At 44.8% G+C, this 12,369-nt stretch overlaps 1 protein-coding gene across 1 annotated transcript in view; it reads left to right on the top strand.

Moving 5' to 3' along the window:
• The window catches only part of LOC111979775 (MIB E3 ubiquitin protein ligase 1), a 96,415-nt gene extending 84,520 nt beyond the window's left edge, over positions 1-11,895 (top strand). Inside the window, exons 20-26 of the mRNA XM_070449116.1 lie at positions 2,821-3,003; positions 3,200-3,355; positions 3,669-3,747; positions 3,914-4,057; positions 5,352-5,432; positions 5,990-6,090; positions 9,426-11,895. Of these exons, the coding sequence (XP_070305217.1) occupies positions 2,821-3,003; positions 3,200-3,355; positions 3,669-3,747; positions 3,914-4,057; positions 5,352-5,432; positions 5,990-6,090; positions 9,426-9,566 (885 nt within the window). The 3' untranslated portion in view covers positions 9,567-11,895. The remainder of the gene's footprint in view (positions 1-2,820; positions 3,004-3,199; positions 3,356-3,668; positions 3,748-3,913; positions 4,058-5,351; positions 5,433-5,989; positions 6,091-9,425) is intronic.
• Positions 11,896-12,369: the final 474 nt, after the last annotated feature.

The following is a 12,369-nucleotide window of genomic DNA, read 5'->3' as shown; positions in this document are numbered from 1 at the left end:
GAAGTTGAATGGTTAACAACCGCCTGACATCTGTTCCGCACTCAAAAACCACGAGAGGGGCCGAGCTGCTTGTTTCACCAGGTTAGGACACACACTAACACCCCACTGCATTTCAAACAGTCTGGAATAGCCAATTAATTCTGGGCTTGTAAAATTATACCTAGGCAAATATAAGCCTTCCACAAACCATAAGAGCATCATTTTTAACATTTTATCCAAATAGTGTGAACCTGCTTTTTCAATAGCCACTGATCTGGCTATGAAAATGCCCTTTTGGTTACAAATTTAACCAGAACCATGTACAATGCACATCCCACTAAGAATGACCAACTTCTTGTAGCAGGCGTTATAGAAAATGTCTCAACATCCCTGAGCACAAGCCCACGTGCTAGTGAGTAACACGCTAATCTTTTTATGTAAAGTCTAGCCAACTTGGATCTATTTGCTTGCTAACAAGGTAGAACAGATGAACTGTTATGAACACACCCTTCTGTCCATCTCATCTGTTTGAACAACATGCTAGCCTGTCCACTTTTAGATTGTTGAAATCAAGTCGCCTACCTGGAAGAAGACGCTTGTTTCTCAGAATGGAACTAGTCGCCAATTCCTTTTATATCAATGTCTATGAAATTCAATATATTGCTCAGCCCTAGCTTAAACCATGCAGTCATGCACCAATGTACTGTAGTATACATTAGGAGGTACACTGCAGACCAGTTGTTGCATGTTATACGGGGAGTTTATACAGAATATTTGAACGATAGCTCTCTCTTCTTCCCCCCGTCTCTGTGCTGTTCCCTCTGTTTTCCTCCTTTCAGGCAGTGCCAGCCTGGACATCCAGAATGTAAACAACAGACGGCCCTGCACCTGGCTGTGGAGAGACAGCACACACAGATAGTCAGGGTCAGTTCTCTTCACTCCCTCAACCTCCCTCCCTCCCTCCCTCCCTCCCTCCCTCCCTCCCTCCCTCCCCTCCCTCCTCCCCCCTCCCTCCCTCCCTCCCTCCCTCCCTCCTCCCTCTTTCTACTTTCCTTACTCCCTCGCTACTCTCCTTACTCCTCGCTCCTCTCCTCACTCCTCCCTCCTACACTAATTGAAGATGCTATCTGTAGTTATCTCACTATCTGTCCCCTGACGGTGCCAAAAAGGCTGTTGAGAACATCAAGACAGTAACCACGTTTAATTTAAATGGAGGATCTCCGCAGTAGAATTAGCCCGCTAGGTCCAAGCGGACGTAGTTGCCAAAGAAAGAGAAAGCTTTCTGAGAGGAACGTGAGAGGGGAGTAATGTGGCTCCTTCTGGGTAAAGCTGTTACATCGCCATCTGTGGAGTGGTTGGGAAGTGCAGCTTCAGACTGGCACAGCAGGACCACAGTCATGTGCTTGGACTTCTGCTACGATATGATGCTATACTCATTTGGATAATGATCGTTTTGAAAAATTGGTACTGAACTGTTATACAAATAAATGCTCTTATTAAATTAGCACCATGTTCATTTGGAACGCTCTGTGTCTGTCTCCAGCTACTGGTGCGAGCGGAAGCCAAGCTGGACGTGCGGACAAGGATGGGGACACTCCTCTCCACGAGGCGCTGCGTCACCACACGCTGTCCCAGCTCCGCAGCTGCAGGACATGCAGGACGTCAGCAAGGTGGAGCCCTGGGAACCGTTCCAAAACCACGGTACGGATAAAGCATTTATTTACTTATTAATTTCGAGTCTAAGACGTCGAGGGAGGGGTGCTAAGCTAACATTGCGAGTTGTTTTAAGATGGTCAAACATGGATCATTTAGCTATTTGATTTGGAATTTTAGGACCCCTTTTGAGTAAAACATTCATAAATGGCAAAAAGGACCGTCCAAAATAAATCATAAGAAACAAGGTTTGAAGTGTCTGTCCTAAAGTCTAGCAGATATTTATTTGTTATCTCATGAAATATATATATTATTTAATACATATTTATGCCTTTTTTGGGTAAACACCTTCATACCTTCATTCGTTTTTTAAACCGGTACCGGTTACCTGAAGATGAGTCCCGTACACTTCTTGGGTCGTAGAGCAAAACGGAGAACACATCGCGGTTCGTGGGAGTCTCCCCTTTCCATAGAGCGGTCCATTATGGTTGTAGGCCAAACCATTCGGACGCTACAGACGTTTAAGTGAGAAGATTGATTTCGGGATGTCTCATTGTCTGACAGAGACAACTCTCTAGCTCTGCCGCCTTCACCGCAGATGCGGAAGTGCGACACTGGCGGATGCGGTGGATTGAGACACAACCAAAGCAAGCAAAGAAAACATTATCTAGCTTAAACTGACAGATTTTGATGGGGATTTTGAACTCACTGGCGCGTCAATGGACTCTAATCTAGGTGGGTTAAACAAGAAAGTCCCATTGAAGATATACATAAGGGCCTGGCTTCATTGTGATTTCAAGCACGTTTCGGCTCATTACTATGCCGAGACAGCTCCTCACTCGGCTGGCTGGGCCATTTCAAAGCCCCCGTCTCCCAAGTCATTTATCCTCAACATGTCTGACTCTTTCTAACCAGTGGCTTACATCTGTACTGATGGCCATTAGGGTGCTAATTCAACTGTCATCTTCTAATGTGATGCTATGGGAGAGGGACCCAGCCTCAACCTGTACAGCCCTACACGCTAGTTCACACATTCTAATTAGACATGGTCTGCTCTGCTCTCCTCTCCTCTGTCTGGTGGAGCTGGGAGGGGGGTAAGTCGGAGATGGAATGGGACAAAAGACCTGAAAGAATAAAGGAGACAGAAAAAGACAGCGTTACTGACTCCTGTGTGTTGGTCCTCCACAGCTGATCATGGGCCTGGGCACCCAGGGAGCAGAGAAGAAGAGTGCAGCATCCATCGCCTGCTTCCTGGCGGCTAACGGAGCAGACCTGACCATCCGCAACAAGAAGGGCCAGTCCCCTCTCGGACCTTCTGCCCCGACCCTAGCCTCTGTAAGGCCCTGGCCAGTGCCACAAGGAGAAGACCAGGTAAGAAACCCTAGCTCCTTTACCCAGCTCCCAGCCCAGACCTTATAAACCACACTATAACACGGTTGTTGCGCTCAAGTATTGTCTTCTCCCCTATCTTCCATTGTATCCGGTCTCCTCTTTCTCACAAATGCCCTCTTCTCTCCCCGTGTCTCCCCTCCAGTGGCCAGGTGGGCTCTCGCGCCCGTTCTGAACAGTAACGGTGAGACCCTGGAGGAGTGTATGGTGGTGTTCTGACATGAAGAGAGACACCCTGTTCGGACCGTGCGGACCACATCGCCACCTGCTCTCTCTGCTCCCCCCGCGTCAAGAAGGTCTCATCTGCAAGGACCAGGTCCAGTCCAGAACCAAGGTACTGTTGCACACCCACCCAGCCTCATAAAGTGATCATGTCTGTATTGGAACATTTTAGGGCGGTATTCTGTCTTAGGATCTACTTTTTTGCTCCAAGTCTCCCATTGATGTCCCTGAATGATTTAGGCTAACTATTGTTGCGCTTCGGTGTTAGTATCAAGCTGTATAAGTTACTAATGAGAGAATCAATTGATAGATGTTTTCAATCTGTTTGGGGGGTGGGGGGGTAAAGACATCCTCCAATCAGAGGTACGACTTTTTCTTTTTCCTTTCATTGACATCAGATGTTTGTTTTTGTTGTCTCCGTACAGATTGAGGAGTGTGTCGTGTGTTCCGACAAGAAGGCTGCCGTGCTCTTCGAGCCCTGCGGTCACATGTGCGCTTGTGAGAGTAAGTACATTAAGTGAACCAGCCTAGGTTGCATCCAGTGTGCCCTGTGGAACAGGGCCCCGTCTCGCTGCAGGAACTGACCGATTTTATCCCGAGTCTTTCGCCCTTTCCAGCGGGCCTAACTGACCTGTGACTCTGTCCGTGTTTGTTCCCTCCCTTGCTGCAGACTGTGCCAGCCTCATGAAGAAGTGCGTACAATGCCGGGCTGTTGTGGAACGCCGCACGCCCTTCGTCCTGTGTTGTGGAGGGAAAGGTATGGAGGATGATGCAGCTGATGATGATGATGATGATGAGGATGATGAGGACCTTAGTGAGTGAATCTTCCACACGTTCCCTTTTAATTCCCTTTTTATCCTCCTTCCTTTCTTGTCATGACTCACCGTCCCTTCATTTACCCTCCCCCCCCACGATGAACATGTTCTGTTGCTGTTGGCTTTGGTTTTCTGATTCACAGCCGTCTTGCTCACTCATTATTCAAACGTTGGCGTTGTCATTGTTTTGTGTGTTTTAGTCGAGTGTGTTATTTTCCCAGACTAGGACACCACCTCCCTAGTTGAGGTCATTTAATGCGTCATCTATGATCGTCAACTTAATCAGACTAGAACTGGCTGACCAATTTTTATGGAATGTGTTTCATCATAACATGTAATTCAATCACGTCAGTTTTATAACATTTTAGCAGCATGCACTCATGTGATTAACAGAAATTGGCCTCCATAACTGGCTATTCATTCTCCCTTAACTGGCCCCTAGAAGTATATTTGTSAAACTGCTTCCAATATCGCCATCAGTCCATTTCTCCATCCAAATCAATCTGTTAGCTAAGCAGTGACGGTACAATGTTGGTCATTTTTTTAATGTGTGTATTTTGGGTTACGTTCACCATCCCCTAGTGTTGTCTTTAAGTTGCACACGGTTTTCGATCACATTATTGTCCCTCCTTTATGACTGCACCTCACACGCAGTTCCCTTTATTTTGTTGTCCTTATTATTTTATGTTGAGTTAAAGGGGAAACTGTTGTAAGTTCACTGATTTTTATATTGATCTGCTGAAGATTCGCTTGTCGAAAGCTCTTTCTGTGTGTTGCCACAAACTCACATACCGCACAGACACACACWCACCGATCTCTTCAAATACAAAGTACATCGTCTATCACACACAGATGCGCACATGCACATTCCCGTATGTCCCTTGACATTTGAAGAGGGATGCCAACCTAGACGAGACTCTCCTAGCCTTAGTGTTAGTTAGTGTTTAATGGGGAGCACTAAAGAGTTGTCAGGTTACCTGCTGGGTACTGCTGACCCAAACAGCTTTTTTCCTGGTCCTAATAACACTATTTAGTGTGTTTTTTGTTTTTCGACTTGGACGGAAGCGGTTGCAGCCAGCTGCCTTACTCGATCTAGCGAAGACTCCCCCCCCCCCCCCCCCCCACCACCACCTAACATCTATTTCTGATTAATAACCTCATTTTCCTTGCCCTCTCTCTCTATCTCTCTCTCTCGAGGCCTTTTAATAGAGAGTAGACTGCTCCTCCTCAGGCCTTGTCTTGTGGAGTTGTATCTGGGGCTCCTGCTATAACACTGTGACTGGTTATTCTCAGCAGGTAGCTCTAACTCAGCTCTAATGGCAGGGGGGTCGCAGCAGGATCTGCTCCAGCCCAACAATCTGGCGCTAAGTTGGTGTAAGTATCTCATCCTCTGCCCTGGTTCAAAAAACCCCTCTGCTGTCTGCCCTGCCTGGCCTAGGCCCTGCTGCCTAAACCCCCTTTTCCTTCGCCCACCGCTCCACACCACACACAGAATCACACACACACACGATTACACTGATTTCCACCATTCAGTCAGGTTGTGCCCTCAAGCACGTGGCCTCGGACCATTTTCGGCCAAACACTGTCTGGGGAAGTGCATGTGTCGAACTCTGAAATCCCTGCTTGTTAAAAAAGGCCTGGATTCAAGTGTAGAACTCTTACCAGAATGTCCCAGATAGACAGGGCTGTATGATTGCTTGATTGGTTTGGCCTTTAGAGCAGCATGTCAATAAAAGGGAGGTTTGCGTTGACATTGCCACCAACAGAATGAAAGACATCTCCCCTTCTMTCTCTCTCAATCTCTCCCGCTTGCGGTCTCTCTAGGCTGCATTGAAACGGCTCGGGGGCCACTAGTTTGAGAGCCTGCATATGTTGGTTGTTGGTTACTTTCTCAACTTTGTGTGCGTYCTATCCTTGTTTCCCTCCTACAGCCAGCGGTAATATCCCGGCCATGCAGAGAGACAAAGACAACACCAATGTCAACGCTGACGTTCAGAAGCTGCAGCAACAACTGCAGGACATCAAGGAGCAGGTAAGCGTGGTGGTATGTACGAAAGACAACACGGGGATATCTACTAAAGACCTCATTAAACGCCATGCATCATTTGAGTTTATATACTTGGTTCAGATTTGGTTTAATTGTAATAACACATGTTAAACAGTCCACTTTGTGTGTATGCTAGGCACATCCAATAATCCTTCACTTACAATGCCTTCAGAACGTATCCACACCCTTGAACTTATTCCACGTTCTGTTACAGCCTGAATTTACTTTGGATTCAATTGAGTTTGTGTCACTGGCCTACACACAATACCCCATAATGTCAAAGGGGAAGTATGTTTTTTTTATTTTTTTATTACAAATGAAATGCTGAAATGTCTTGAGTCTAAGTATTCTCAACCTCTTTGTTATGGCAAGCCTAAATAAGTGCAGAAGTAAAAATGTGCTTTACATGTCACATATTAGGTTGCATAGACTCACTCTGTGTGCAATAATAGTGTTTAACGTGATATTTTTTAATGACTGCCTCATCTCTGTACCCCACACATACAATTATCTGTAAGGTCCCTCAGTTGCGCAATGAATTTCAAACAAAGATTCAACCACAAATACCAGGGAGGTTTTCCAATGCCTCGCAAAGAAAGGCACCTATTGGTAGATGGTACTTTTAAAAATAAAAATACATTTAATATCCCTTTGAGCATGGTGAAGTTATTAATTACTCTTTGGATTGTGTATCAATACACCAGTCCCTACAAAGATACAGGCATCCTTCCTAACTCAGTTGCCGGAGAGGAAGGAAACCACTCAGGCATTTCAACGACTTTAAAACAGTTTAATGGCTGTGTTGGGAGAGAACTGAGRATGGATCAACAACATTGTAGTTACTCCACAGTACTAACCTAAATGACAGAGTGAAAAGATGGATGCCTGTACATAATGAAATAATCCAAAACATGCATCCTGTTTGCAGTAMGGCACTAAAGTACAACTGCAAAAATACAACTTCATTTCGTAAATAAACTCAGCAAAAAAAGAAACGTCCTTTCACTGTCAACTGCGTTTATTTTCAGCAAACTTAACATCTGCAAATATTTGTATGAACATAACAAGATTCAACAACTGACACATAAACTGAATAAGTTCCACAGACATGTGACTAACAGAAATGGAGTAATGTGTCCCTGAACAAAGGGGGGGTCAAAATCAAAAGTAGCAGTCAGTATCTGGTGTGGCCACCAGCTGCAGTAAGTACTGCAGTGCATCTCCTCCTCATGGACTGCAGCATATTTGCCAGTTATTGCTGTGAGATGTTACCCCACTCTTCCACCAAGGCACCTGCAAGTTCCCTGACATTTCTGGGGGGAATGGCCCTAGCCCTCACCCTCCGATCCAACAGGTCCCAGAYGTGCTCAATRGGATTGAGATCCGGGCTCTTCGCTAGCCATGGCAGAACACTGACATTCCTGTCTTGCAGGAAACCACGCACAGAACGAGCAGTATGGCTGGTGGCATTGTSATGCTGGAGGGTCATGTCAGGATGAGCCTGCAGGAAGGGTACCACATGAGGGAGGAGGATGTCTTCCCTGCAACGCATAGCGTTGCGATTGCCTGCGATGACAACAAGCTCAGTCCGATGATGCTGTGACACACCGCCCCAGACCATGACGGACCCTCCACCTCCAAGTCGATCCCGTTCCAGAGTACAGGCCTCAGTGTAACGCTCATTCCTTCGACGATAAACGCGAATCCAACCATCACCACTGGTGAGACAAAACCGCGACTCGTCAGTGAAGAGCACTTTTTGCCAGTCCTGTCTGGTCCAGTGAYGGTGGGTTTGTGCCCATAGGCAACGTTGTTGCCGGTGACGTCTGGTGAGGACCTGCCTTACAACAGGCCTACAAGCCCTCAGTCCAGCCTTTCTCAGCCTATTGCTGACAGTCTGAGCACTGATGGAGGGATTGTGCGTTCCTGGTGTAACTCTGGCAGTTGTTGCCATCCTGTACCTGTCCCGCAGGTGTGATGTTCGGATATACCGATCCTGTGCAGGTGTTACACGTGGTCTGCCACTGCGAGGACGATCAGCTGTCCATCCTGTCTCCCTGTAGCACTGTCTTAGGCGTCTCACAGTACGGACATTGCAATTTATTGCCCATGCCACATCTGCAGTCTTCATGCCTCTTTGCAGGATGCCTAAGGCACGTTCACACAGATGAGCAGAGACCCTGGGCATCTTTCTTTTGGTGTTTTTCAGAGTCGGTAGAAAGGTCTCTTTAGTGTCCTAGGTTTTCATAACTGTGACCTTAATTGCTTACCATCTAAGCTGTTAGTGTCTTAACGACCATTCCACAGGTGCATGTTCATTAATTGTTTATGGTTCATTGAACAAGCATGGGAAATAGTTTTTAAACCCTTTACAATGAAGATCTGTGAAGTTATTTGGATTTTTACGAATTATCTTTGAAAGACAGTGTCCTGAAAAGGGGACGTTTCTTTTTTTGCTGAGTTTACAAGCGTTTGGTGCAAATCCAACACATCACTGAGTACCACTCTTCATGTTTTCAAGCATGGTGGTGGCTGCATCATATTATGGGTATGCTTGTCATGGGTCAAGGGCTAGGGGTTTTTGTTTGGGGGTGGTGACTGAGTAGAGCTAAGCACAGTAAAAATCCCAGAGAAAAACCTGGTTCAGTCTGYTTTCCAATAGACACTGGGACACACATTCACCCTTCAGCAGGACACTAACCTAATACACAAGGCCAAATATACACTGGAGTTACTTACCAAGGTCTGAGTGGCCTAGTTACGGTTTTGACTTAAATCGGTTTGAAAATCTATGGCAAGACATGAAAATGGCTGTCAAGCTATGCTCAGCCAACCAACTTGACAGAGCTTGAAGAAAGAAAAAAAAAGAATGTGCAAATATTGTGCAATCCAGGTGTGCAAAGCTCTTAGACTTAACCAGAAATACTCACAGCTGTAATCGCTGCCAAAGGTGATTCTAACATGTATTGACTCAGGTGTGAATACTTGTGTAAATTAGATTAATTTTGTTTCACTGAATTTGCAAAAATGTCTAAACATGTTTTCACTTTGTCGTTATTGGGTATTGTGTGTCGATGGGTGAGATGGGTGAGATGTTGAATTCAGGCTGTAACACAACAAAATGTGGAAGTCAAGGGTTATGAATACTTTCTGACGGCACAGTAGCGTGTGGATATTTAACACCTTTTCCTTGCCCTTAGACATGGCTTTATACTCTCTTGGCATCTGTAGCCATGTCTTACAGCAACCATTTTCCAAATACAGTATGTTTATATCAGAACTGGGATGAGTACTAAGTGTTACTGTGCGTATCTCTCCAGACCATGTGTCCGGTGTGCCTGGACCGGCTGAAGAACATGATCTTCATGTGTGGCCACGGCACCTGCCAGCTGTGTGGCGACCGCATGAGCGAGTGCCCCATCTGCCGCAAGGCCATCGAGAGACGCATCCTCCTCTACTAGAGCCCCAGGCTTCAGTCTCGGCCTACTATACCACCCACCCCCCCCCCCCATCAACAACCAACCACACCAGCTGCTGCTCTCTCATCTATCTGAACTTCACTGCTCTCCCCTTTGTGTCTGCTAGCCCTGCCCAGCGTAGGACGTCTTACAACCAGAAAAACAAAACATAGACCTTAGCGTTACAATTGTGGCTTCTTTTTAAAAATGGAAACCTTGTTACAAAAAAAAAAAGCTGACATTGTCTTAAGAGAACCTTGGTGTTGTATCTCAGTTAAAAGCCTGTAGCAGACTAGTCTCTTGATCCCCTTGTGTCAGGAAAAAGTGCTTTGCTCCTCAGAATGCCCTTTCACCTTGCTTTCTATCTCTCTTACCATTTCTGTTATCATGATATCTGTGGTGGGGTCCTTGGCACGCAGCCCTGTTGTGTTGGACTCTTGGCCTTGGGAAATGTACACGCCCGGAAGACACGTCAACTCTTCTTCTGTTGGACTGCCTCAAGCAAAATCTAAAGCCCGTTTATCATTGATTCTACAAAAATTCTTCTCTCTCTCTCGGGAGAGAAACTCGTCCTCTTACAATGATATCTGTGGTGGGGTCCTTGGCACGCAGCCCTGACATGTTGGACTCTTGGCCTTGCGTAATGGCCTGGAAGACTGCCTCTGATGCTAAATCTAAAGCCCATTTATCATTGGTTCTATTGGAATTGTGTTTCTTATGCAAGCGTATTCATAATGGAAGCTACTGACTGAGATATTCCGTTCTTTTGGAGTTTACTCAACATTAATCAATGATAATTACAGTATGATGGCATGTTTGTAAAAATGCAATGTCCGTTTTTAAAAAGTTCAGCCGGTCTCCTGCGACACGTGCATATTTGAGGTAGGGTTATTGTTGTGACATGCTCCTCTACGGCGTGTTTAATACCAATCAACAGGACAGGTTTGCACTAGTTAGCATGCTCTCTAGGTAGAAAAACTTCTGATTGAACGTAAAGCAAAAGTGCTGTTCTTTCTGTCATGACTTTGGAGGTCYACCTCCACCTTAACTCTGATAACGTAGTGATACGGCGGTCGTCTAATCGCCAGGTAAACACCTCGTCAGCTGTACCTTGTTTACCAACCTCTCTCTCTCTCTGTGGAGAAATGCAGGCAGGCAGCACATGTTTAGTATTGCATCACCTTTGGGCTGCAGCGGTTAAATACTGTACTCCCAGTAGAGATGCAAGTCAAGACACGTCTCATTCAGCTGACTTCCTTCTCTAAGTGAATAGTGTCCGTCATGTACTCGCTGGATGGATGAATTCGCACATTATTGAGCGTTTGTACAACGGTATGTCAACACGTATGTCACAAGTTGCTGTGGAGCTGTTCCGAGACTATAGGTGGTATTGTCTGTCTGATATTCATCCATCCTATGATTCTTATAAGCACCGCTAATAACCATTGATTATTCCTGTGCCATTGCTTCCAAAAATGATGTACCTGTTAAAGACGTTGTTTGGGGATAMGGTGCTCTTTACTTTGTATTTTATTTAAATGTATTTTCTTTAAAAAATAAATATATAATAATGTATTGAGCTAGTGTACAATCTAATGGAAAGCCAAAACGATAATATAGAGTAAATTATTTTGTATTGCTGCCCATAAATAGGATTTAGATGTAGCTTCTCCCACACCCACACATCCTGCTTCAATATCAATGTTGAAATTGGTCTTTTATTTTGATAGACTTCCAGCAACAAAAAAATTATCAAAGTATTATTTTATATCTTGTTTTGTCTCTGCAAGTCTTAACATGTTCAGAGTCAATAGTAAGATTGATTGATAAGGAAAGGGATATATTTTTGTCCGGTTCTTCATGTATCCTTCTACCAGTGTTTTTTTTTTGGCTAAGAAGAACATGGTTCCCCTGGCAAAGTTGACACTAATACAGCACATCCCTCTCTGGAGGGAAAAGCAGTTCACTTCTGTATAAGGTGACCAGCTCCCTCGCAAATGGGTTTGCCAGTGCAAACAAGCATTTTTTTTAGGAAATATAGTTTATATTCCGTTCACTGATCACGTTAACATTTTAAACGCTTGAAGCACTAATATTGCTTTATCGTAGTGTTGTCTTGATGCAGTTGTTATAAAGGCCTATTTTGTACCTTACTTTCCATACTTATATCTGTTCAGATTTAAAAAGGTTTCGGTAGTATTCTCTTTCCTTTTTTTGGCATGAATGTTTGATGTATGCAGTACAACATGTATCATGAAAGCTGGTCACTGTATTGCTTAAAAGTGCTTTAAAAACAAACGTATAGCTGAAATAAAGTTAAAAATGAACCTTGGGACATCTAACCACAGGTACTTTTTTCCTTCTTTTTTTCTTGTGAATGTAAATTGACTGAAGGACGACAGTGTCAACTTGTTTATTTATAAATGTTTGATGGACAATTAATTAGCATGTTGCCTTCCCCTGCTGTGTAGGCTGGCGTCGCACTGTCTTTGTGTCTGACAAATGTACAAACATTTAGAGGCATTTGGCTGATCGCATCAATGTACAAAACAGTAATTGACTAAACAAAATTGAAGGGCTGCAAACTAAGGTAAATCAGCAGACACTAGGGATGGTTCTATGATCTCCCTAACTGATCACAGCACAGTCCTGGGGGGCAGTGGTGGTTCTAGCTTGTATGGCTCCCTGGGTGACACCCCCCCCCCCCCCCCCCCCCCCCCCCAAAATCAAAAAAAATTATCACCATTCTGCACTAACTCATTTTTATTCAGACATTTTGAACAACACAAATAAATAATCATAACAT

The sequence above is a fragment of the Salvelinus sp. IW2-2015 genome, linkage group LG19, assembly GCF_002910315.2.
Source record: "Salvelinus sp. IW2-2015 linkage group LG19, ASM291031v2, whole genome shotgun sequence".
NCBI classification, from domain to species: Eukaryota; Metazoa; Chordata; class Actinopteri; order Salmoniformes; family Salmonidae; genus Salvelinus; species Salvelinus sp. IW2-2015.
The sequence above is the reverse complement of the archived record's forward strand: the minus strand, read 5'-3'. Positions and strand labels throughout refer to the sequence as shown.